Source organism: Drosophila tropicalis, unplaced genomic scaffold (genome assembly GCF_018151085.1).
Source record: "Drosophila tropicalis isolate 14030-0801.00 unplaced genomic scaffold, ASM1815108v1 contig_158, whole genome shotgun sequence".
Lineage (NCBI taxonomy): Eukaryota > Metazoa > Arthropoda > Insecta > Diptera > Drosophilidae > Drosophila > Drosophila tropicalis.
Window position 1 is genome coordinate 1231082 of NW_027172602.1, and position 21341 is coordinate 1252422.

The window sequence follows — 21341 nt, forward strand, 5'->3', positions numbered from 1 at the left end:
AGAATGGGGGCAAAATACACAAATATATGAACATAGTATGCCGGTAGGCAAGGTCGAGTTGTTAGTCACTCATACACATACACATTCTCCACACTTGGAGCTCAAATTTTTCAGCATGGATGTGTGTTTGTATGAATGCATGTACATATGTAAGTATGTTTGTGTTAACACAATCGATACGGTCGAATGTATGTACATCCATATGTACATACAAATGTATGTGAAGTACGCGGGTACATGCAATATGGCAACGTCAGCTTCGCTTTAATCAGAGAGCTTCTAGCATTAAGGCCTTTTTTTTCTTGTTGCGTTAACACACATACGCGATCCGCCACTCATAGCCAACAGACGTGTCGCTCCTTACCTGTGCTCCTTGTGCTTTGGCGTTCCCGTCGTGTTACGGCTCTGTTCTCATCGACGTCGGTGTGGAACTTGTTGCATTCTCTAACCCACCCCTCTTCTTAACCTCTTTATGGTTTATTATTTTTTTTGTGCCTAATGATAGTGTTTTATGTGAAATAAAAATTGTTCGACATTTTACAAGTACTTCGTATGTATGTATGTAACTACCGACGATGTCCATAAATGTTTATATTCTGTTTTAACCACATTCTATGATAATGGCAGTGTGAAATCAGTGTAAACAAAACCTAAAGAGAACCTCGATTTCCTTTTAGGTGGCCCGCGGTTTATCAACAGTTTCGAAACTTACATAAATTCCCACAATTCTACAAACAAATTCAAGGCCATACAATTAACTATAATAGGTACGAGATTATAGTGATCAGTAAATTTGGTTCCATCCGTAACTAATTCTTTTCCCTTTCATTTTGGCACCTTTCAGATACCCGAAACATTTAAATTCTTGTCAAATATATACAAAAATGGGCTCTATTAATTGCAAGGAATACAAAACCACTGGAAATGTTCCACCCAAAAAGGATCAGTCATCATCAGGTAATGATTGCAACTGAGATAATATGTTTTAACTATTATTTTTAAAGATCTTTAATGCGGGAGAATCCCTATCGCCATTCAATTTTAATTAATCACAATCTGTGATGTCTCGGTGCGTCATTTAAAACTCCAGATATTCAATGGATATTCCGATCATTCCGACATTAAAATTTTTCATTATCAGCGTTATAGAACCGAAAAATAAAAAACCTGTAACGTTCAAATTAAGTCATTCAATCGAATCGATGTAATTAACACATACTTTTGATGTACTTTTACCATTAAATTTTGACAGTTGTTTTAGATGAGGTTGAGTTTGTTTATGTTACTTTACACATACATACATATGTATGTATGTACATATAAAGTAACCTTTCTAATTGACCAACAAGGCTAAAGCTAGATTATAGCATAATACCAATTGTCTTTCACTTGATTTCAATTCAATTTAGTATTAATATTTTGTTATGTCCATTCATACATATGTATGTATGTACATATGTAAGTTTATACACACACACACACACACACACACATACAAATGCAACTCCATTCGAATGGTGCACAGTGTTGGATCAGTTAACAAAAACCACAAGTAATGGCAAAATGAATGTATATTATTTAAGCCCTAAGGAAGCACAACAAATTTTAAAGCCAAACATGAGTTCCTACAGATAAATAATCAAGGGCATAACTTAGTGATAATAAATCTAAACTTGTTAATTACAATGTATGTGTGAGAGTCGTATTCATAGGGAGAGAGACAGCTTAGTGTTGCTTAAGCTTTTGCAGTTAGTCATTATTTTTGTTGTGTTCATTTACAACAACTTTTTTCAGTCGGCATTTCTTTTTCATTTCATTCCAATTCGGTACGTCGTCCGTAACTGTCATTCTAACGTGAACTAACTGGTGGAATTTTTTACTTACAATTAGTGTTTGTCATTAAGTGAAATCTTGTTACATATTTCTTTTTTGGTATACCTCAAACTGAAAATTTGTTTGTTATTAATACGTGTATACAATTAGAATAATAACATTTGTTTCTTGTACTTGTGGTAGTGAAGTAGAATTGTTGTAGATGGATATACATACATACATACATATTGTGCATATGTGAGACAAGGTTAACCGGTTATTAGCCTTCCCCCTTAGCCCTCTCTCTCACTCTCTGACGTGTGTCGGATGTCTGTTTGTCTGTGTGCCTTTGCGAATAAGACATGACAACCAAGTCAGATCCAAAAGTTAAAATTATTAATTAGACAGAAACAAGATTACACAAAAAAATATACATACATACATAGCTGTCAATTGTTTTGTTAATAAACAATTTTCAACCACAAACCAAAAATATTTGATCTGGTTCATTCTGCAATAAAATTCCGTTTGCATTGAATTCAGAATTTTCAGAATAAAGGCTACTTTATATGGAGACGAATTTGTTTGAACTTTTAGACACTTTATGGATTTCTGGAAATTCGATCGATATTTTCTATTTTATGTTCTTTAGTAACTAAAAAGTGGGCAAATTATTAAAAACCCTTAACTTTGCGAATCTGTAACGAATAGCCAAATTTTAACCGATTTTCAATTTTAAACAGGATTGTAATAATCAAATTATCTATTTAAACAAGACGAAAAACGAACAACAACAATGAACAACAAAGTATTGATGATGTATACATCTTGTTTTTTTTAAATCGATTTTGAAATTAATATTTTCAAATATCGAATTATTTGATATAATTTAAGATAATATTAAATTTTAATTTGAATGATATATAAATTTTTGAAATCGGTTAAAAATCGGCGAAAGTACATGAATAAAGGCAGACCAAAAGATAAAAATTTTTAACATAGTCACGGCTAGATAATCAATTGTATTTTTTTTTTTTTTTTGATTACCAAGCAAAAGGAAAGGAAAAATTGACATGACCAAGTCAAATCATTCACTGAATGTTATCAGAGAGAAATAAAGTTTGTCTTGTCATGTATGTAAATATGTATGTACATACATAAGAGCATACATATATGAACAATAGATAAGGGTTAAGTTAACACTTGTTAAGACCATATCGATCTACACATATACATATCGATCTATACATATGTATGTATGTATGTATGTACTTCAATTATAGAACTAGATTACGAGAAATGGGTTTAACCTACATTGTTCCCTTTCCTTCTATTCCTCTGTCTGTCTCTATCTATTTGTTGTTGCTTGGTTGCCTTTTGTTGTGGTCAAGACGTTTTTTTTTTTGTTTGAATATCATTTATTGCAATTAAAAGGAAATTTTGAAATAATTGTAGATATTTTTGTGAATTAATTAACATTATTATTAAGCTTTCTTGGGTGCCAAAAGTTCCAATTTCATAATGGTTTGATCAAGAAAATCACGTTGTTTTTTTAATTGTCTTAGCAAATCCTCGGCACTTATCGAATTAGTTGTCGTCGCTGCCTCTACGGGCTGCTGCCAAAGATTACGCCAATTGCTTGATGTGGATGAATTAGATCCATTTGGCCTCAGTATGGCCAAGAGACGTTTAATAAGCGATGGTGGATTATTTGGCTGTGCGCTTGCTGGAAAATCTGGCATAGCCAACAATGGTGATGTCCAGAAATAAGAATTGACAGTTGATGGCGATAATGTTGTGGTTGTAGTTGTAGTTGTTCCACCATTTAGATCTCTTACATGCTCTGTTTTTTCCAATTGATGTTTAAGTTCATCCAACTTTCGTTGTAAATGCTCAAAGTCAGCTGTCAGATTAATGGCAATATTCTCCCCACCTGCTGCTGCTGGTGCTCCTATTCCGGATCCAGCCTCGATTAGTTCAATTTGCATTTGCAATTGGTGATCACGTTGTTGTAAATCATCTAGGAGCATTTGGGTTTCTGGTATCATTGGTTCCATATATAATCTAGACATTTCGGTTAATAATAGTTGCCGATGGTTTAGCAACGAACTAAGCTCATGATTTATGGGATTGGATAGTCCCACATCGAATTGAAGACAAAGACCAACAAGAAAAATGTGTTCTAAACGCAACCCCGACATTTTAAAGACTGACTTTCTCATTTGAACCCGGAAAATCAACTAAGTAGGCCAACTTTCCCAAATCTCAGTTTGTCTCTTATTCACTCACTCGTACTCGTTTGCTCCTAAAAGAAAACTGGAAAATTTCTGTATGTATTTGTTTCGTTAATCAGTTCGTGTTTTTTTTCTCCTCTTGTTTTTAGGTGGTACCGTAGGCTCATATCAATCGAAGTGCCCAAGCAGCAAAATGACGAATACAACAGCAACAACAACAACGCCCAATCTAGATGAATATACCGATCCGGTGGCCGTTTGTCTGGCCTCTGAACTAAATGAGAATGAGATGCGTCAAGTGGATTTCGATGAGGATACTCGCATTCTGTTGGTCAAACAGAATGGCAATCTGAGGGCAGTGGGTTCGAAATGCACTCATTACGGAGCACCCTTGCATACTGGAGCTTTGGGCAAGGGTCGTGTCCGCTGTCCCTGGCATGGAGCATGTTTCAATCTGGAGACTGGTGACATTGAGGATTTCCCTGGCCTTGATTCGCTGCCCTGTTACAACGTACAAGTTAGCAGTGAGGGTCAGGTAATGGTACGAGCCAAGCGTACCGATTTGGAGAAGACAAAACGCCTGAAGAATATGGTTAAGCGAAAGCCCGATGATCCACGTTGTTATATTGTCGTCGGTGGTGGTCCATCTGGAGCAGTATGTGTGGAAACTTTAAGACAGGAAGGTTTTACGGGTCGTTTGATTCTAGTAGCTCGTGAGAATTATTTGCCGTACGATCGTGTGAAAGTTTCCAAGGCAATGAATTTGAAAATAGATGCATTACAATTTCGTGATGAGAAATTCTACAAGGAACACGATATCGATGTATTCTTGGGTGTCAGTGCCGATAAGCTGGATACGGCCCAAAAAGAATTGCATTGCTCAAACGGTCTGGTGGTGAAATATGATAAGATCTTTATTGCCACTGGATGTTCAGCCTTCCGCCCGGCCATACCGGGCATAGAATTGGGAAATGTGAAGACAGTGCGAGAATTCGATGACTGTCAGAGTATCATGAACCTAATCACACCAGAAACACGTGTCGTCTGTCTTGGTTCCAGTTTTATTGCTTTGGAGGCAGCTGCCGCTCTGGTTTCTAAAGTGGCCAGCGTTACTGTGGTAGGACGGGACACGGTACCCCTGAAGGCGGCTTTCGGCGAACAGATTGGGCAACGTGTCCTAAAACTGTTTGAGGACAATAAAGTCACTATGATTATGTCTAGTGGCATTACCGAAATTATTGGCAACGAGGAGAATAATGTTGCTGAGGTTCAACTAGCTGATGAAAGGCGTCTGCCGTGCGATTTACTTATTGTGGGCACTGGCTCAACTCTTAATACTCAGTTCCTGGCTAATTCTGGTGTCCGTCTTAATCGTAATGGTTCGGTGGATGTCACTGATTTCCTGGAGACAAATGTACCCGATGTCTATGTGGGCGGAGATATTGCCAATGCCCACATTCATGGTTTGACCAGTGAGCGTGTGACCATTGGACATTACCAGTTGGCCCAATATCATGGACGCATTGCAGCAATTAATATGAGCGGCTCGGTTAAAAAATTACAAGCTGTTCCCTTCTTCTTCACCATGATCTTCGGCAAGGGCATACGCTATGCTGGTCATGGTCGTTACAAGGATGTCATCATTGATGGCAGTCTCGAGGATTTGAAATTCATTGCCTATTTCGTTAATGAAGCGGATACGGTGATAGGAGTAGCCTCCTGCGGCAGGGATCCCATTGTGGCGCAATTCGCTGAGCTCATATCACAGGGCAAGTGTCTGGGTCGTGCTCAAATTGAGAATGCAGAGAATCGTCAGGCCTGGACGGCCAAGCTCAAGGAACCATTGCCGCTGGTTCGTTAGAATAACCACCGAACTGACCTGAAATACCGTCAAGTTCGTTAACCAGAGAGATTCGTTTTATATTTTATATATGTATATATATATAAACACAAAAGATGTATACATATATTGTAATAATTATATTTTATGTATTATCGCATAAATAAGTTATGTATGTTAAATCTGTGCAAAATCAAAGAATTATTAAAACCATATTGTTAGGCTTTTTTATTCAATCAATTGATTATAGGAAAAGCAACTTCATATTAGTACTTCTTAGAAATTATGTACATATATCATTCTGACATGAACCTGACCAAAATAGTTTACACCGGCTGGATTATTCTTATCCTTGGGACAGATTTTGGCACGTGAAAATCGTAATAAAGTCCCGGTCACACGGGAATTTAGGCATCCCATATGTATAAATATTAGAAAACTGAACCACAAATTGCTTCTTATTATTGGGCATCCATTCGATGCTGTTTAAAATGCGGGATTGATGCCAAATAGAATGGAACCTTTTTGGGCCAACCGACCCCATAGGGTACACATTTTCCGTTATCATCAAAAATTAAATCTCGCTTTAGCTGACTTTTTCACTTTTCAGCCCTGAATTCTCGAGTAACTTATTTATCTAGCCTTTTTAGCAGAATTTTGCAACACTAAAAACTGAACGTTATCGCTAACACATGTTCATAAAGCAGCACCGACAACAATAATAAAGCATATGTTGTAAACTATTTATTAATATATATATGTATATATAAATATATATATATGCGAAATTGCTAAAAAAGAATGATCAATTCTAAGTGAAGTGAAGAATAAGAAGAATTTCGCTCTAGCAACTACCTTTTGCCAGAAACAAGTTGAACCACTTCGCCAGCTATATTTACCCCTTTACCGCAAGAAGTGGCAACAATAAAGTAATAAATTTGACAAAGATACGTTTTTAATTGAAATTTATTCATTGTGCTTGTGTGTGTGTTCGCGACCATTGGGGGTTGGTGAGTGGCGTAGATTTGTCGTCATTTCCGTTCACCCTCCCACCGTCCCCCGTGTTTTGTCAACAAAATCCATCATTGAATTAATCGGAGAGGCCGAGGCATACAAAAACTATAACCATGTTAATTGAAAGCAATAAATGTGCCTAAAACATTCGCATTGACCTCAAACGTTCAATAGAAGGAGACGAGTACAAAACATACAAGCTCCGGACCAAGCTCCCAATCGAACCAAACGAAATGGAGGATGAACTCAGTCTAGACCTAAACAATGAAAAGAAGGTTTTGTGTGAGAAGATTATCAGGGATATTAATGCAGTGTTTCTGCGGGATGCCGATTTGTAAGCCATTGCTCGATATGTACATATGTATATTAAAGTGTACTCATTCCATTTACTTTATCTTTCTGTATATACATATGTATACATATGTACATATATAGGGCGTCGTTTGAGATCATACCCAAGGAAACGAATTGCAATAAGTCGCCAGTAATTCATGTGGATCACAATCTTGGACTAGAATCTTGGTGTGCCCAGCATGTGTACGATCATGCGCATCGTACACTCATCTCACATCGTCGTCAGACCTGTCAGCAACAATTAAGGATATTACAACAGCAGCAGCAGAGCGATATCTTGGCAAAGTATCTAAATGTCGCGCTTTTAATTAATCCAGATGTGACCACATTTTGGCATATACGTCGCCAGCTGGTACAAAAAAATCGTTTGAGCATTAACAAGGAACTGCAATTCTCTGCCCTGGTGCTGTCCATCAAACCCAAATCAAATGAGGCATTTGCTTACCGTCGCTGGCTGTATTCCTTTCAAAGTAGGTTCCAAATACACAAATCACTATAAATATATATAATTGTATTGATTGGTTTTTTTTTTTTTTTTATAGGTGCCGATGCCATTGATTGGCCCCATGAAATCAGCATTTGTGAACGATCAGCAGATCGTTGTGCCAGCAACTATCATGCCTGGTCCCATCGCCAATGGGTGTTGCAGAATGCCCCTTGTTTGCTTCAATCGGAATTAATGCGTACCGAGAAATTTATGCGTAAACATATTAGCGATTACAGCTGCTATCACTATCGTCAAGTGCTACTGAGTCGGGCATATGAGTTGTGCTTCTTTATGCCCGGCAAATTTAACAGCCTTCTCGAGCTCTTCAAGCAGTATGACTTGCAAGTGGAGGCCAACGAAAAGAGTGTTTTCCAATTATTGCTACCACAATTGAATCAGAATAGCATTAGTGATCAGCGTATGCGTTCCTTTTTGTATTGCTGCAATGTGGCTGCCCATGATATGCATTTGTGTGCGGAACAGCGACGAGTCTATGGACCACGCGATTGCTTTGATTTACATCGAAGAGCATCACTCAAATTCATTGTGGAACAATGTGTGCGTTTGGCAAGTGGATTAAATCTAGAGCATGGCGGTCTCTACTTGCCGGAACCCAAACAGGAATTGCGAACCCATCTTAGCCAATTTAATTTCGAGAAACATCCGTTTTTGGACGCTATACGAAAAACAGAATCAGATTTGGGTGAAAGACATCGACGTTGGTGTAATTTGCATTTGAATTTTAATTATCCAGACGCCGTAGGTGTTTAGAATAATGCATTCTAACTCATAACAAAGTGTTGCATGTGCCGTAAGTGGAGGCTGTTTTGTTTGTTACGATATATTTAAACGCACATATTCCTGATCCAACTGTATGCTAAGACTTCATTCAATCAGAAAATGTAGAATTGTTGTACATATGTGTATATATGAAAATATTATATCATATACCTACACGCTCCCCCATTGGAAAATTGCCACCTAAGATATACAGTTTACCCTTAATTTTCTATCTATCATTGTAAAGCATCTCGTTGACACAATTCAATTTTTGTTGTTTACTCAACTACAAATGAGTTGAGTTTTTTTTTTTTTTGTTATAAAACAAATCGAACCTTGTACCCTCTTGTTAAGCTCAAATGTTATTAATATAAACTATTATTGTATGTGTGAGATGGCACGCGCATGTGTTTCTGCGTGTGTGTGTGAATGTTTAAACTTGTTATTAGAAAGTAATTGAAATTCAAGGAAAATAAGGAAACAATTACTCAATTTTTAGTAAAATTTCTAGCAATTACCAAACAAAAGAACTATATACATATAATGATTAAGGACAAAACGCATGACATATGAATGGAGTGGAAACACACACACATTTAAAGACGTTAACATATAATCATCTTCTTTAAAGTCCTTGGAGTTCCCCTAAAGAAAGAGTCCAATCGATCCAAAGAAATAAATAAATAATAATAATAAAAATATAAAAAAACGCAACAACTGCCATGCCGATCGATTGATTGTATTGAGATAAACAGGCCAAATTAGTAAAAATTTATAGCATCCAATCATAAATACATAAAGTATATAATATTAAAAATTTCATTAGCCATGACAATTTTCTCGATTGCATTTCATTTAAACATTTATAAATTGATCTAAATAAATTATGTTGAAATGTGTTAAATGCAATATTTACAAAACAAAATAAAAAGAAAAAAAATACCAAATGCTCGGGTTCATATACATACGTATACATAATAATAATAACTATTATATTTGTAATCTTATGAGATTTAGTAAATTCTATTAATGAGCACGTTACATTCTTGCTTTAAGATATTTTTCAAGAATAAAGCAACCATTTTATAGAGGACAAAAATATGTGAACGCTGAGAGAGTAGGAGGGGAAGAGAGTGGCGACTAGGATTAGTTAATGCCGAGATGCTGCTGGTGAAGTGAAGAAGAGGTAGGAGACCATTGGTAATGGCATCAATCACTGCGCATGCTTCTATCTGCAGAACAGAGAACGGACCTGACCTGACCAGACCAGGACGAAACCAAACCAAAACCCCAAAAACCAGAGCAGCGATTTTTCAGTGTGTTCTTGAAGCAGTTAGCGTGAGGGTTGATTTCAAAGTTTGCAACACAAAACAAAAAAAAAAAAAAACTAAAAAATAAAATACATAAATAAATGAATTAAAACGAATAAGAAATATTTCGGGTGCGTGTATTAATTTTTGTTTTTATTTTGTTACGGTTGTTGCACTTGTCTCGTCCTCCAAGTGCATGTGTGTGTGTGTGTGTGTGTGTGTGTGTGTGTGTGTGCGGATTTGTGGGTGTGGGCCTGTGTGTGTAAGTTTGCTCTTACTCCCACACACAATAAACAATTAAACAAGCAAAAAGAGTTAAGAAGAATCTTTCAAGCTTTTGAGGAAAGAAAAAATGCATAAAGAGAAACGCAAAACAAAAAGGACATGTACTTCATACACATACAAATGTATGAGTACATATTCAGGGATTGAGAGATTAGGATGGTTGGGCTGCTGGGATTGTGTGGGCATCTTTGTTTGGGTTTTAAAATATTCATATTTTCTTTTTAGACATTTCACTTCACACTGACATGACTAACTATTCAAATGGAGAGCACTCTAAAACACATATATGTTTATATATGCATGTACATACATATATACATATGTGTGTATGTCTGTCTCTTATGTACATGAGGACACACCTGATGATTTTTTTTTATTTTTCATGTCTAGGCCTTATCCCCTCCCGCTTATCTACATATACATATGTGTGCGTATGTGTGTTTGTGAGTACGCATTTCAGAGATGAAGAATGGGCCCATTTATTGTCTGAGAAGGGGACAGTGGCAGTGGGGGGTTAGTGGGGTTTAGGGTGCGGTAATGTCTAGACCTACATACATACATATATGTATCTATATGTCATGTGTGTATTGCTCAATAGGTTTGTATGTATGTTACATATTTGCGATAAATATCACACAGGTGAAAATGTCAATTAGCTAGCTTGGGGCCTAATATAAAGCCAGGACACAGGGGTCAGGGTTGCAGAAGTTATGTAAAAACATCTATCTATCTATGTACAATTGTATAAAATTATTATATACATACATACATACAATATCTATCTTTTCTTTTACAGAAAACAACAGATTTTTCATTTTTTTTCTTTTGCCACTTAATTGAAAGTCTAAGACAATGAACATATTCAAGTGCCGCATACCAAGCATAATAAGCCCAAGGATTAAGGTCGAGAATGCATCATTATCATCATAGTCATTTTATGCTAAAAAGGGCAAATGGACGCCCAATCAGCAGACATCTTTTGAGTGATATCTAAAAGAGATTTGTCACATCATGTGCAAATCCTCCTCATCTCATAACTGAATCAACAACGCAGGAGGAGAGAGGAGAGAGCAAGAGACAGTTAGAGAGAGAAAGAGAAAGAGGGAGAGAGTGTGTGTGAGATATACATCCTTCAGCCTTTTTAAGTCAGATCAAAGATCATGGGCAGTTTACCAAATCTTCACGAATTGGAAGTGGCCGAACGCAAGCGGGAAAAACGTCGAGAATATGAGTTACTTTTGGAGCAACGTGCCAGGGACACAAGCCGTGAACGGGAACGCCTAACGGTATTTGCCCAACAGCGTAAGGTAATGTTTGTGGATGATCCCGATCGAACGTAGCTTGTTCTGCAGTTGAAGTAATGCAATTTTTCACATAAATTATTTATTATGACATTTCTAAATATGCACACATACATACATACATACATATGTATATCGAAGTCCGGTTTGTAAATACATATACATACATATGTATACATATGTATATGTATGTATATCCTTTTTGGAGGCTAAACTCTTTTGTAAACACTTCAAAATCGTTAATCCAATTTGCATTACTTCTTTTTGGTTGCAAAGAGGAAATATTGCACCGATTGAAAGAGATTAAATGAATGGGTTTAACGTAAAATTCTTTCTTTGTTCCTTCAATTTTCTAGCAATCCTCGTATAATGCTTATATCATGGCTGGCCTTGGCATTGGCGGAGGTTCACTAAGTCTTACCACCAATGGACATCATGGAAAAGGTAATGGTGAGCTGCTAAACACAGGGAATGGTGCCACAACGACAGCAGCAACATCAGCAACAACAACAGCAACATCGACAGCAACGACAGCAGCAACAACGGGAGCAACAACTTTAAGCGGATTCGCCATGTTTGGTATGAGTAGCAGTGTGGTGACCAAGAAATATCCCCATGCATCCACACATCATCATTTGCATCATCATCATCATCAGCAACAGCAGCAGCAGCAGCAACAACAACAACAACAACAGCAGCAACATCATCGCCACTCGCTGACCACAAGGCATCGCGTGCTGCGTACACGCAGTTCGGGCGCCACTCAAAACGTTTGGGATGAGCAAATGATGGAGGTAAGTGGTTTTTATACTAGCTGAATGTGGTGCTCTGTTGTGTGTCCTGTCCTCGTCATTTATTAATAGAATCACTCGTGGGGCCTTCAACGTGGGGAAATTAAGTTTCTAGCTAGCTTCCTTGCTTCCTTGTTGGTGGTGTTGATGGTTGAAGAAAATGTCAAAACCATAAAACCCGATTATCTTTACCAAGTTGTACAACAAGTAATTAAGTCACCCACGTACATAACTACATACTACTATATACACTATACAATATAGAAATTATTTTGACGTTGATTACTCCTGTCCTGTCAGGAGCCCTGCCCAGCCCAGTCCATCTGTTTTGTCTGTTTGTCACTTAAATGAAATCAACTGAAATGGAAATTGTAACTCGTGTTGGACTCAGGCCCAAGGTTTTCCATACCTTACACTGGTCACAATTCAGTTAGTTGTTGCTCAGAATCCTTTCCATTTCAATTATCTTATTCCGAGGCTAAATGCGAGGGAACGAGGGTCAAGGATTTATTTAAAATTTTAAGTTAAGCTGTTTAAAATTATCTTCACAGTCCAGAATGAGCAACTTTTGCATTAACAATTTAAGATTTGTGTGGACATCATGTTAACTGTTTAGGAGTAAATTTGTAATCAATCTCTCTTTCTTTTCCTTCCTCTATTTTGCAGCATTTGACAACGACATATTCTCCGTCTCCGATATCAACACGTTCCCATCGCATCAATCCGGTGTCCTCATACCAAGTGCAAGCTGCACTTGCAGCTAGCCGACGTCGGGAGTCAATTAACAGTTCGATTGGAGCCACTTCGATTAGACGCCTGATCACATTGAATAATCGGAATTGTCGGCATAAGGTGCCAGCACATGTACGCCAAAAGGTTTGGCAACATTTTGGTTGCCTCAGCATTGGACACGGTCTAATGTGTGCAGTGATGTTTCCAGTGATGGCCCTCCAGGGTTCCAATTCGATGTGGCATCATCGGGAATTGTGGGTGCCAATCGGACCCAATATTGGTTCAATGCTATTGAGCGGTATGTTCCTATTGGCCGCTTGCATGTGCCTGCCCAGCATACGATTAATACGACGCTATGGTTATACACCGTTGGTTGCCCTCAATTATTTTGCGGTATTTCTTTTCGTGCTGGCACATTTGTATGCCTCGATTTATACACTAGTTCCGGCATATCTGTTGCTCGGATTGACCCTGAGTGGGGCAACGGGCTGTAAGGCGGCATTGATTGTCCACTATGGAGGCAAATTGAGCTGCTCCCAGCATGCGAGCTGCGAACAGTCATCGAATGCCACATCGGATATGCTATTGCAGGAGGAGCACAAAATGTTTTGCAATCGGGATCAGAAGGTACGTCGTTTGGCCCGCTGGTTTCGTGCCTCACAGGATTTGGGTCTTATTGTTGGAGCGCTGCTGGCTTCATTCATGTTATCCTGCGACTTGAATGTATTTGGCGGCACTTGGAACTGTGATGTGTTGGTTAGCAATGATACGAATAACAATTTGAATGCTAATGCTAAGCTTGAAGATTTCTACAATCGCAATGAGCACGGCGAAAGGATTTGTGGTGCCGACATGTGTCCACTGCGCACCAGCAGTTTGAGTTCATCAATTTGGTTGAATGATACACGTTCTCTTTATGCTGATTTTATCGATAGTTCTACTCAGAATGGTGGCCAATCTTTACTCTGGTTGTATCTACCATTCTCGTTGGCCTCCCTAATGCTATCGCTATTGGTGATGATGGCTCCCTCACCTCCAGCGCAGCCAGCACCATTATCAGCATCAGCGTCTAACAGACAAGAGCGGGGCCATCTAAAGGATATTGTCTCCTTAACAGTAGACACGGTGCTTTTTGCCGGGCCATTGGCCTATTTTGTGGGCACCGAACAGGCCTATATGTTAGCCGATTTCTTGCGAGCCTTTGTGTCATGCTCTTTGGGCATTGGTATGATAGCCGGAGCTCTAATTGGCATGGGATTAATGCAACTAATTGTTTCCTGCACGTTGAGTATGCTGTTACGACATGTCAAAAGGATTGTAGTGATATGTAAGTTCAAATGTTGATCTCCCTTTTCTTTATTTTTAATATCCTATTTGTATGGATTTGTTTTTGTTTTCGCAGTGGCTGGTTTCTTTTTCCATTCCTGCCTTCTGTTGGCCCTGTCCAGCTGGAAACCATCAAGTGATGATAGTGCTCTCTTCTATGTGATAGCGGCCTCGTGGGGCGCCTGCAATGGAATGTGGGAAACACTCCTGCTTTCCTTGGTCACACTGAATCATACCAATCAAGTGGCCGAAATTTCTGCCCCATTGCAGGCACTGCGTTTCCTTGGTCTGGGCGTAACATTTGCAGCCCATGGTTTTCTATGCGAATCATTGAAAATTATTGCTCTTGTTGTGCTGCTAGTAATTAGTGTGCCGCCATATGCCATGCTGGAGACCCGTCTGGAGGCACAACGCAAGGCAACGCTTATAAGCTTATGACGCAGCTTCTTCAGCTAGTCGCGACAGATGCGGCGGGACAATGTGGCACGCACACATACCATGTGAGATTAGCTGCAAGCTGAACACAATGATCACCACAGTCACCGTCGAATCATGGAACCATCCAGCAATCTTCCATCATCATCACTATCATCATCGGTCATCGTCGTCAGTCTTGAAAGAAAGAGGAAGCTGCAACTGGAGTTTAGAATATCTACGTCAAGTCTGCGTTGTGAGGCTGAGGCTACCCTGAGAACGAAGAGAAAGCGGATACAGTCATAGTTAGGATCACATAGGGAATTGTAGTGGCCAATTTGTAGGACGCAATTTTCGGTTTCAATTAAAATCTATTATTACTGTCCAAGGAACAGCAAAAAACAAACCCCAATTATTTTTGAATGTTTACGTTTTTTGAAAAAAAAAACAAATCATCGAAATCTATAATTTCCCTAGCATATTTTAAGGCGTCTAAAATTAGAAAGAATCAAAATATTTCAATAAATTGTTTTTCTCGACCTTCCCAAATTTGTTGACATTCCGAGCATTATGCTTTAAAAAGCAAAAAAAAAAAAAATAAAAAAAAATCAAAAGTCCTGTTTCACAACTCCTCATAAATTACCCCCAAACATATGAATTTGTATGTACATACATATGTATGTATTTATGTATGTATGTATGTATGTATACTTAAGTGTAGTTTAGGCGTAACTCTAGCATTTACCAGTGCCAATAATGTTGTTCCATGTCTAGAAAAACTAACTATCCAACCATTCTACTATACTATAACTCTCTAAATGAATATCTTTATGTATGAGTCTATCTGCTAAATGTTTGAGTATGTATATATGTTTGTAGTATATTTTCATGACTAGAAAGATCTTAAAATACAATGAATTCTGCCAGAGGGCCTTAGCTTAAGAAGTGAATTAACTACATGGGTTTAAGCAAAAAAAACATTTGTGCCATCAGCATGTACATATATACATATGTATGTACATATGTACATATGTACATTAGAGTTTCTAGAGTTCAAGCAAATTTTAAGTTAACAAAGAAAGACAAAGAAATCAGAAATTGCAAGTCTAGGGACATATTTCACCTAAAGACAGTCGAAAAATGAAAGTATTTAAAAACTCTCACATTCCTTGCATTTTTTTTACAGGATATTCAAAACGTTTTTTACACTTTGACTGTTGCATAGTTTAGGGAGAGAAGTTTCTTAGATCCACCAGTACATTTCTTTCCATTATCTTCTCCCGAATGTATGTATGTATATATAGTCTTACATATATGTACATAATTCATTAGGGTAAATAATTGTTATGATCACCAGGTGAAATCATAATGTTAACATTTTATAATTGAAACCTAAGACAAAACAAAAACAAATTAAAACAAACCAAATAAAAAAAGAGAAATAAACAAGTAAAATGAATATAAACTTGTGGTAAAAAGATTTTTAAAAATTTTGTTAACAAACTTTATATGGGATGGTATTGATATTTTCCAGACTTTCTCTGGCTAAAAAAAAAAAAAAAACAAATTAAAAATAGAAAATATTCCAGATCTAAAGAAGTGAAATTGCAGTGATAAATAAAACAGAAAAACCCAATAACAAGAAAAACTATTAAATATCTATATAATTGTTCATATGTTCGTATATAGTATATACATATGTACATATGTATATGTATCTCAAAGACAACTTGTTAAATTCATGGAATGTTGTATGTGTACTTATATATGTATGTATGTAATAAAGATTCCAAATAATATTGATTTATAGATTGTGTTTCGAACTTTATATTAAACCTATATATATGTACTAAATATATATGTTTTTTGTTTTTAAGTTTTTAAAATTAATTTTAAAATATAAATATGTACATGTGTTTTGTCAAATTGCGATAATTTTAAATATGACGGTGAAAAATAGTCCAAAATATAGTCTGAACAAAATTGACAAATTGATTGAAATTTATGTGTGTAATTCTGCCACTTGGACAATTATTTTTCCATAAAAATTCTTGTTTGTTTTTTTTTTGTTATTGTGCAAAAGTTGGAAAAGTCGCAGTCCCAATTTCGCCCCACCGTTCTCAGCTGTTATTCGCAGCCAGTGTGGCCAGAGATTCACCAATATACTGAACGAAAGTTGTAATTCGAGGGGGTTAGAGAGCAAAAAAAAAAAAGCTAAAACGGCTGAGTTGAACCATCGATGACAGCAACTGAGAGAAGAAAAAAAACAACGACATATTCTTCACACAAACAAACCGTTGCAGAAGTTGGAATTACAATCCAAGTAAAGCCAGGGTCAGATCAATCGATTTGGATCCAAGAGAACGTCAGATAGAGTCAGTTTCGATCGAAGTGAGAAATAAAGACTGTGAAATTGCCAACTGAAACCTAGTGTCGCTACCGTCACCCCACCTTGGCGCTGGATGGGCGCGCTAACTAAAAATAGAAACAACAATAACAACAAGTAAAGCAATTAGTCCAAAAGACCGTACTATTAACGGATATCTGTGTTAGCTGTGTTTTAAGCTTGGCCAATGTTAGCCATGAATACCCCATCATCCATCGATCAGGAGATCGATACCCTCAGCGAAGGTATTGGCTCAGCAATGCCTGGAACTGGAACTGGGACCGGTAACGTACCCACGGCAGAGAAATCTACATTGGACATTGTGAGGCAACGTTTTAAGGAAGACGAGATTGTTCACTATGTAAGCAAGCAATGATAGTTGTACGTGGATACGTAGAGGGCGTTGAAAGATAGCAGCAGTGTGATATCAAAACGACAACTCTCTGAGCTAAGAACATTATTTTTGTACAAACATACATACATACATATGTATTCGTGTGTGCACTAACACTGCGCAACAAGGTTCCCATCATCACCCAAAGCCACCACTTACAACTTTTTAATTGAAAATCTACTTAATATACAAACTATTCGTTTAAACCCATCAATTTTGGAAAGTTTCATTAAATCCTTACAAATTTTACAGTTAACTCAGCCCTTTTAGTCATTACTTCATTTATTAAATTCTAAATAATTTTTATTTCTCATTCATTATACACTATTAGATATTTGAGGCCTATCAAATTCAGGGTCAGGAATACTTGGATCGTCTGCTGGCCTTGGTCTCTTCGGAATCGGGTGGCACATATGCCATTATTGCTTTCTCCTATTTACGCACCCCCCTCTGACTACGGCCAATGAATTGATTATTAACAAAGTTTTTGCTTTAAACGAAAGTTTCCAACTTCGTCAGGGTGAGTAGGTGAATAATATTTCCAGGAACAAGTTGGAATTAAATACGATTCTTCTTTTGTGTGTGTGCGTTTAAAGGAGATGGGAAGGGCTCAATTACGACAATGCAATTTGATCTATCTACCGCTGAAGATAGACCTATCAAATATTATTATTACCCATTAAAATCGCTAGAATACGAAGAGTTTGTGGCCAAGGTGATATCTTGTAAAAATTCTATGTATAAATGTGATCCAGAGGCGGTGCTTAACTTTAGTTGGCTCAATGACTATCGTCAAATTGGCGAAGTGAAACAGGAATTAAAAAAACGTGAGGCAGAGTACATTGTTTATAAGGACATTATGTAAGTAGGGTAACACCCATTCCTTCCCATACGTCATTTTCATCTATCTATCTCTCTGTGTCTAGTATCTATTGTGCGACATGGAATGTGAACAATAAACCTTGCTGTGATAGCAACAGTCCGCTACGCTCTTGGTTAGCTTGCAGCGAAAAATCGCCCGACATTTACGCAATTGGTCTACAAGAGCTGGACACGCCTACCAAGGCCATGCTGAATTCCACTCAATTGCAGGCCAGTGTCGAGCAGTGGACGTAAGTCGATTGCTTCTAAAGATAATACTTGCATAATGATTTGTCTCTCTCTCTATCTCTCTTGCCAGTCAAAAGATGGTGGAAAGCTTACATCCCGGCGTGGAGTATGAAGTACTACGTTCAGTTCGCCTGGTGGGCATCATGCTAATCGTTATTGTGCGTAAACAACTACGGCAGCACATTCTGCGTTGTCAACTCAATTCGGTGGCTCGTGGTGTCCTCAATACATTAGGCAACAAGGGCGGCGTGGCAATTAGTCTGCAATTGCATGAGGGAAACATTTGTTTTGTCAACTCACATTTGGCAGCGCACATGGGCTATGTAGAGGAACGTAATAAGGACTATAATGCAATTGTTGAGGGCATGCGATTCGATGACCGGCGGACCATTAGTGATCATGAGTATGTGATGATATTGGTCTCCTTTACAATACATTTCATTTTAGTTATTATTTGCAGCCATATCTTTTGGCTGGGTGATCTGAATTATCGTATACAAGAGCCTCCCGGTCAACAACGGCCAGGACCCTTGACAGATGCTCAAACCTACGAGCTTTTGCTACAGTACGATCAACTGGGTCAGGAGATGCGCAAAGGCAGATGTTTCGATGGCTATACAGAAGGAGAGATCAAATTCCGGCCCACCTATAAGTATGACCCGGGTACGGATAACTATGACAGCAGTGAGAAGCAACGAGCTCCTGCATACTGTGATCGTGTGCTATGGAAGGGTACACGAATCGAGCAATTGGCGTATGATAGCATTATGGAGATTCGACAGAGCGATCACAAGCCGGTCTATGCCATATTTCGTGCCAAAATTAAAAAGCGCGACGAAATCAAGTATAAAAAGGTACAGGAAGAGGTCCTTAAAGCCGTCGATAAAAGGGAAAATGATAACCAGCCGCAGATTACCGTGGAGACAGTGAGCATCGATTTTGGACGTGTACGTTTCAATGAGCCGAGCATGCAGGACTTTAATGTTTATAACAATTGTCCGCTGCCCGTTGACTTTCGTTTTAAAGAGAAGGACATGCATGATATTTGCGAAAAGTATCTGCAAGTAGATCCGCGTCAGGACAGTTTAATGATTGACTCTGCACGCAGTATTCGAATAAAGCTACTTGTCGATGTTCGCACGGTGGGTAGTTTACTCAAAAAGATACGAACTAGCGACAACTTTGATATACTCATACTGCATGTGGAGAATGGTCGGGACATATTTATAACAGTAACGGGTGATTATCAGCCCAGCTGCTTTGGCCTATCAATGGAGACAATGTGTCGAACGAATCGTCCGCTCAGCGAGTATACTCAGGAACAAATCAAGCATTTGGTAAGTGCCTGAAGTTGCCTTTGCTGGATGATATTTCTTAATCTTTATTCTTCCCAGATGAAGGACGAGTCCCCGGAGTATCAGGTTACCATGCCTAGAGAATTCTTTCTCCTTATTGATTATCTCCATAGGCAGGGCTCGAATCTCGAGGGTTGTTTTAATGCGCACGACTCACGTTATTCCCTGGGCGGTCATTTCAACGCAGTGCGTGACTGGCTGGACACCTGGTCGAACGAAGAATTCCGTATGTTTGATGATATCCCATTTAATTTAATTTTCCCTCAGTCATTGTCACTTTGAATGTTTATTCTTAGCTGGCAATGTTCAGACTGCCGCACAGGCCCTGATGCTACTGCTGGAGTTGCCGGAACAGTCGTTACTCGAACCCTTCGTAGAGGATCTTCTCGCCAGCTCAAGCAAATCAAAGGCCATGGACTATATTGCTTTATTAAGTGCGCCAAAGCGCAATGTCTTTATGCATTTATGTATGTTTCTACGTGAGGGCATTCTGTGCCAATATTATGATCTGCAGCAAGTTGGTAAGTGAAAATCATATATAAAACTCATCCATATAGATTTGATTTAAAATTTCAATCTAATTTAGCTCTCTTATTTGGTCGGATATTACTCCGTGGCAGTAGCAGTAGTGCCCGAATGGATTATAATAGCCGCTGCTTACAATTTATGCGATTCTTTATTGATAGCGATATCTCTGACTCGGCATTGGGAAATGGCCATACCGGCGGCAGTGGAACAGGCAACTTACAGGCCAAATCGTCAACATCAGCAACATTTTCATCATCACAGTCCCGATAATTATTATAAATCCCACTGTATTTAAGTCTATTGTTGTTTAGTCGTAAATTAACTTATTTTTCTTGTAATTTAAATGTTTATTTGTTGGCTACAACTTACATATTATTCTGCTTTCCCCTTAATATCGATCCACAACACATATGTACTATGTATGTACATACACATGTATTACTTTAGGCGTAGCTATGTCCGTTGTTTAGTTTATATTGATTTTATATATTAAGACAGTCCAACTGCAATCATCTCTTAAACTGAAACAATAATACCCACCCCGTTTAATCAGCGTACTCACAATACTTAACCATCACGATACACAGTTATAAAATTAAGCACTTATATAATGAAATTGTGACCTCTTATATATACACAGGTTCAAAAACTATTTAATAAGCACTTATAAAATTAGATTGCATCCTGTGTATAGGACAGTTGTAGATACTATATCAGACTACCAAACGCTATCTAATATGCGAAAAATTATCTTTACCCTACTTTCATTGAATTTATATCTTTCCGTTTCGTTTATTTGTATATTATGTAAATAGTTAAATAAAAGTGTACAAAACTAGCTTGTGGGTAAAGCAATAAATCAATATACAAATATTCATAATTTCAATT

The 21341-nt window shown here is 37.8% G+C and overlaps 5 protein-coding genes across 10 annotated transcripts; 4 read left to right on the forward strand and 1 right to left on the reverse strand.

Moving 5' to 3' along the window:
• Positions 1 to 133: 133 nt before the first annotated feature.
• LOC137587421 (apoptosis-inducing factor 3-like) lies at positions 134 to 6099 on the forward strand. Of its 6 annotated transcripts, none has more exons than XM_068303840.1 (4): positions 134 to 149; positions 678 to 767; positions 845 to 957; positions 4196 to 6099. In XM_068303840.1, exons 1-4 carry the CDS (start codon positions 136 to 138, stop codon positions 5905 to 5907), a joined length of 1929 nt encoding a protein of 642 aa, XP_068159941.1. In that variant the 5' UTR covers positions 134 to 135; the 3' UTR covers positions 5908 to 6099. The 6 variants fall into 6 exon arrangements, with proteins under 6 accessions (XP_068159941.1, XP_068159942.1, XP_068159943.1 ...); XM_068303841.1 differs by lacking the exon at positions 134 to 149 and adding an exon at positions 294 to 558; XM_068303842.1 differs by lacking the exon at positions 134 to 149 and adding an exon at positions 294 to 554.
• On the reverse strand, positions 3297 to 4013 carry LOC137582390 (uncharacterized). The gene has a single exon (XM_068296911.1). It carries the CDS (start codon positions 4011 to 4013, stop codon positions 3297 to 3299), a length of 717 nt encoding a protein of 238 aa, XP_068153012.1.
• A 470-nt stretch (positions 6100 to 6569) lies between the features above and the next one.
• Positions 6570 to 9356, forward strand: temp (protein prenyltransferase alpha subunit repeat-containing protein tempura). Its single transcript, XM_068303158.1, has 3 exons — positions 6570 to 7234; positions 7336 to 7724; positions 7797 to 9356. The coding sequence occupies exons 1-3, from the start codon at positions 7134 to 7136 to the stop codon at positions 8510 to 8512; spliced, it is 1206 nt and encodes a 401-aa protein (XP_068159259.1). The 5' UTR covers positions 6570 to 7133; the 3' UTR covers positions 8513 to 9356.
• A 113-nt stretch (positions 9357 to 9469) lies between these two features.
• On the forward strand, positions 9470 to 16300 carry LOC137586948 (protein unc-93 homolog A). Its single transcript, XM_068303157.1, has 5 exons — positions 9470 to 9962; positions 10913 to 11423; positions 11774 to 12211; positions 12875 to 14267; positions 14343 to 16300. The coding sequence occupies exons 2-5, from the start codon at positions 11277 to 11279 to the stop codon at positions 14702 to 14704; spliced, it is 2340 nt and encodes a 779-aa protein (XP_068159258.1). The 5' UTR covers positions 9470 to 9962; positions 10913 to 11276; the 3' UTR covers positions 14705 to 16300.
• A 612-nt stretch (positions 16301 to 16912) lies between these two features.
• Ocrl (Oculocerebrorenal syndrome of Lowe) lies at positions 16913 to 21291 on the forward strand. The gene is given in 10 exon segments (XM_068298233.1): positions 16913 to 17427; positions 17792 to 17905; positions 17908 to 17980; positions 18060 to 18321; positions 18387 to 18572; positions 18641 to 18973; positions 19031 to 19907; positions 19965 to 20151; positions 20222 to 20446; positions 20512 to 21291. Coding segments are annotated over 10 exon segments (2643 nt in total). The 5' UTR covers positions 16913 to 17253; the 3' UTR covers positions 20724 to 21291.
• Positions 21292 to 21341: the final 50 nt, after the last annotated feature.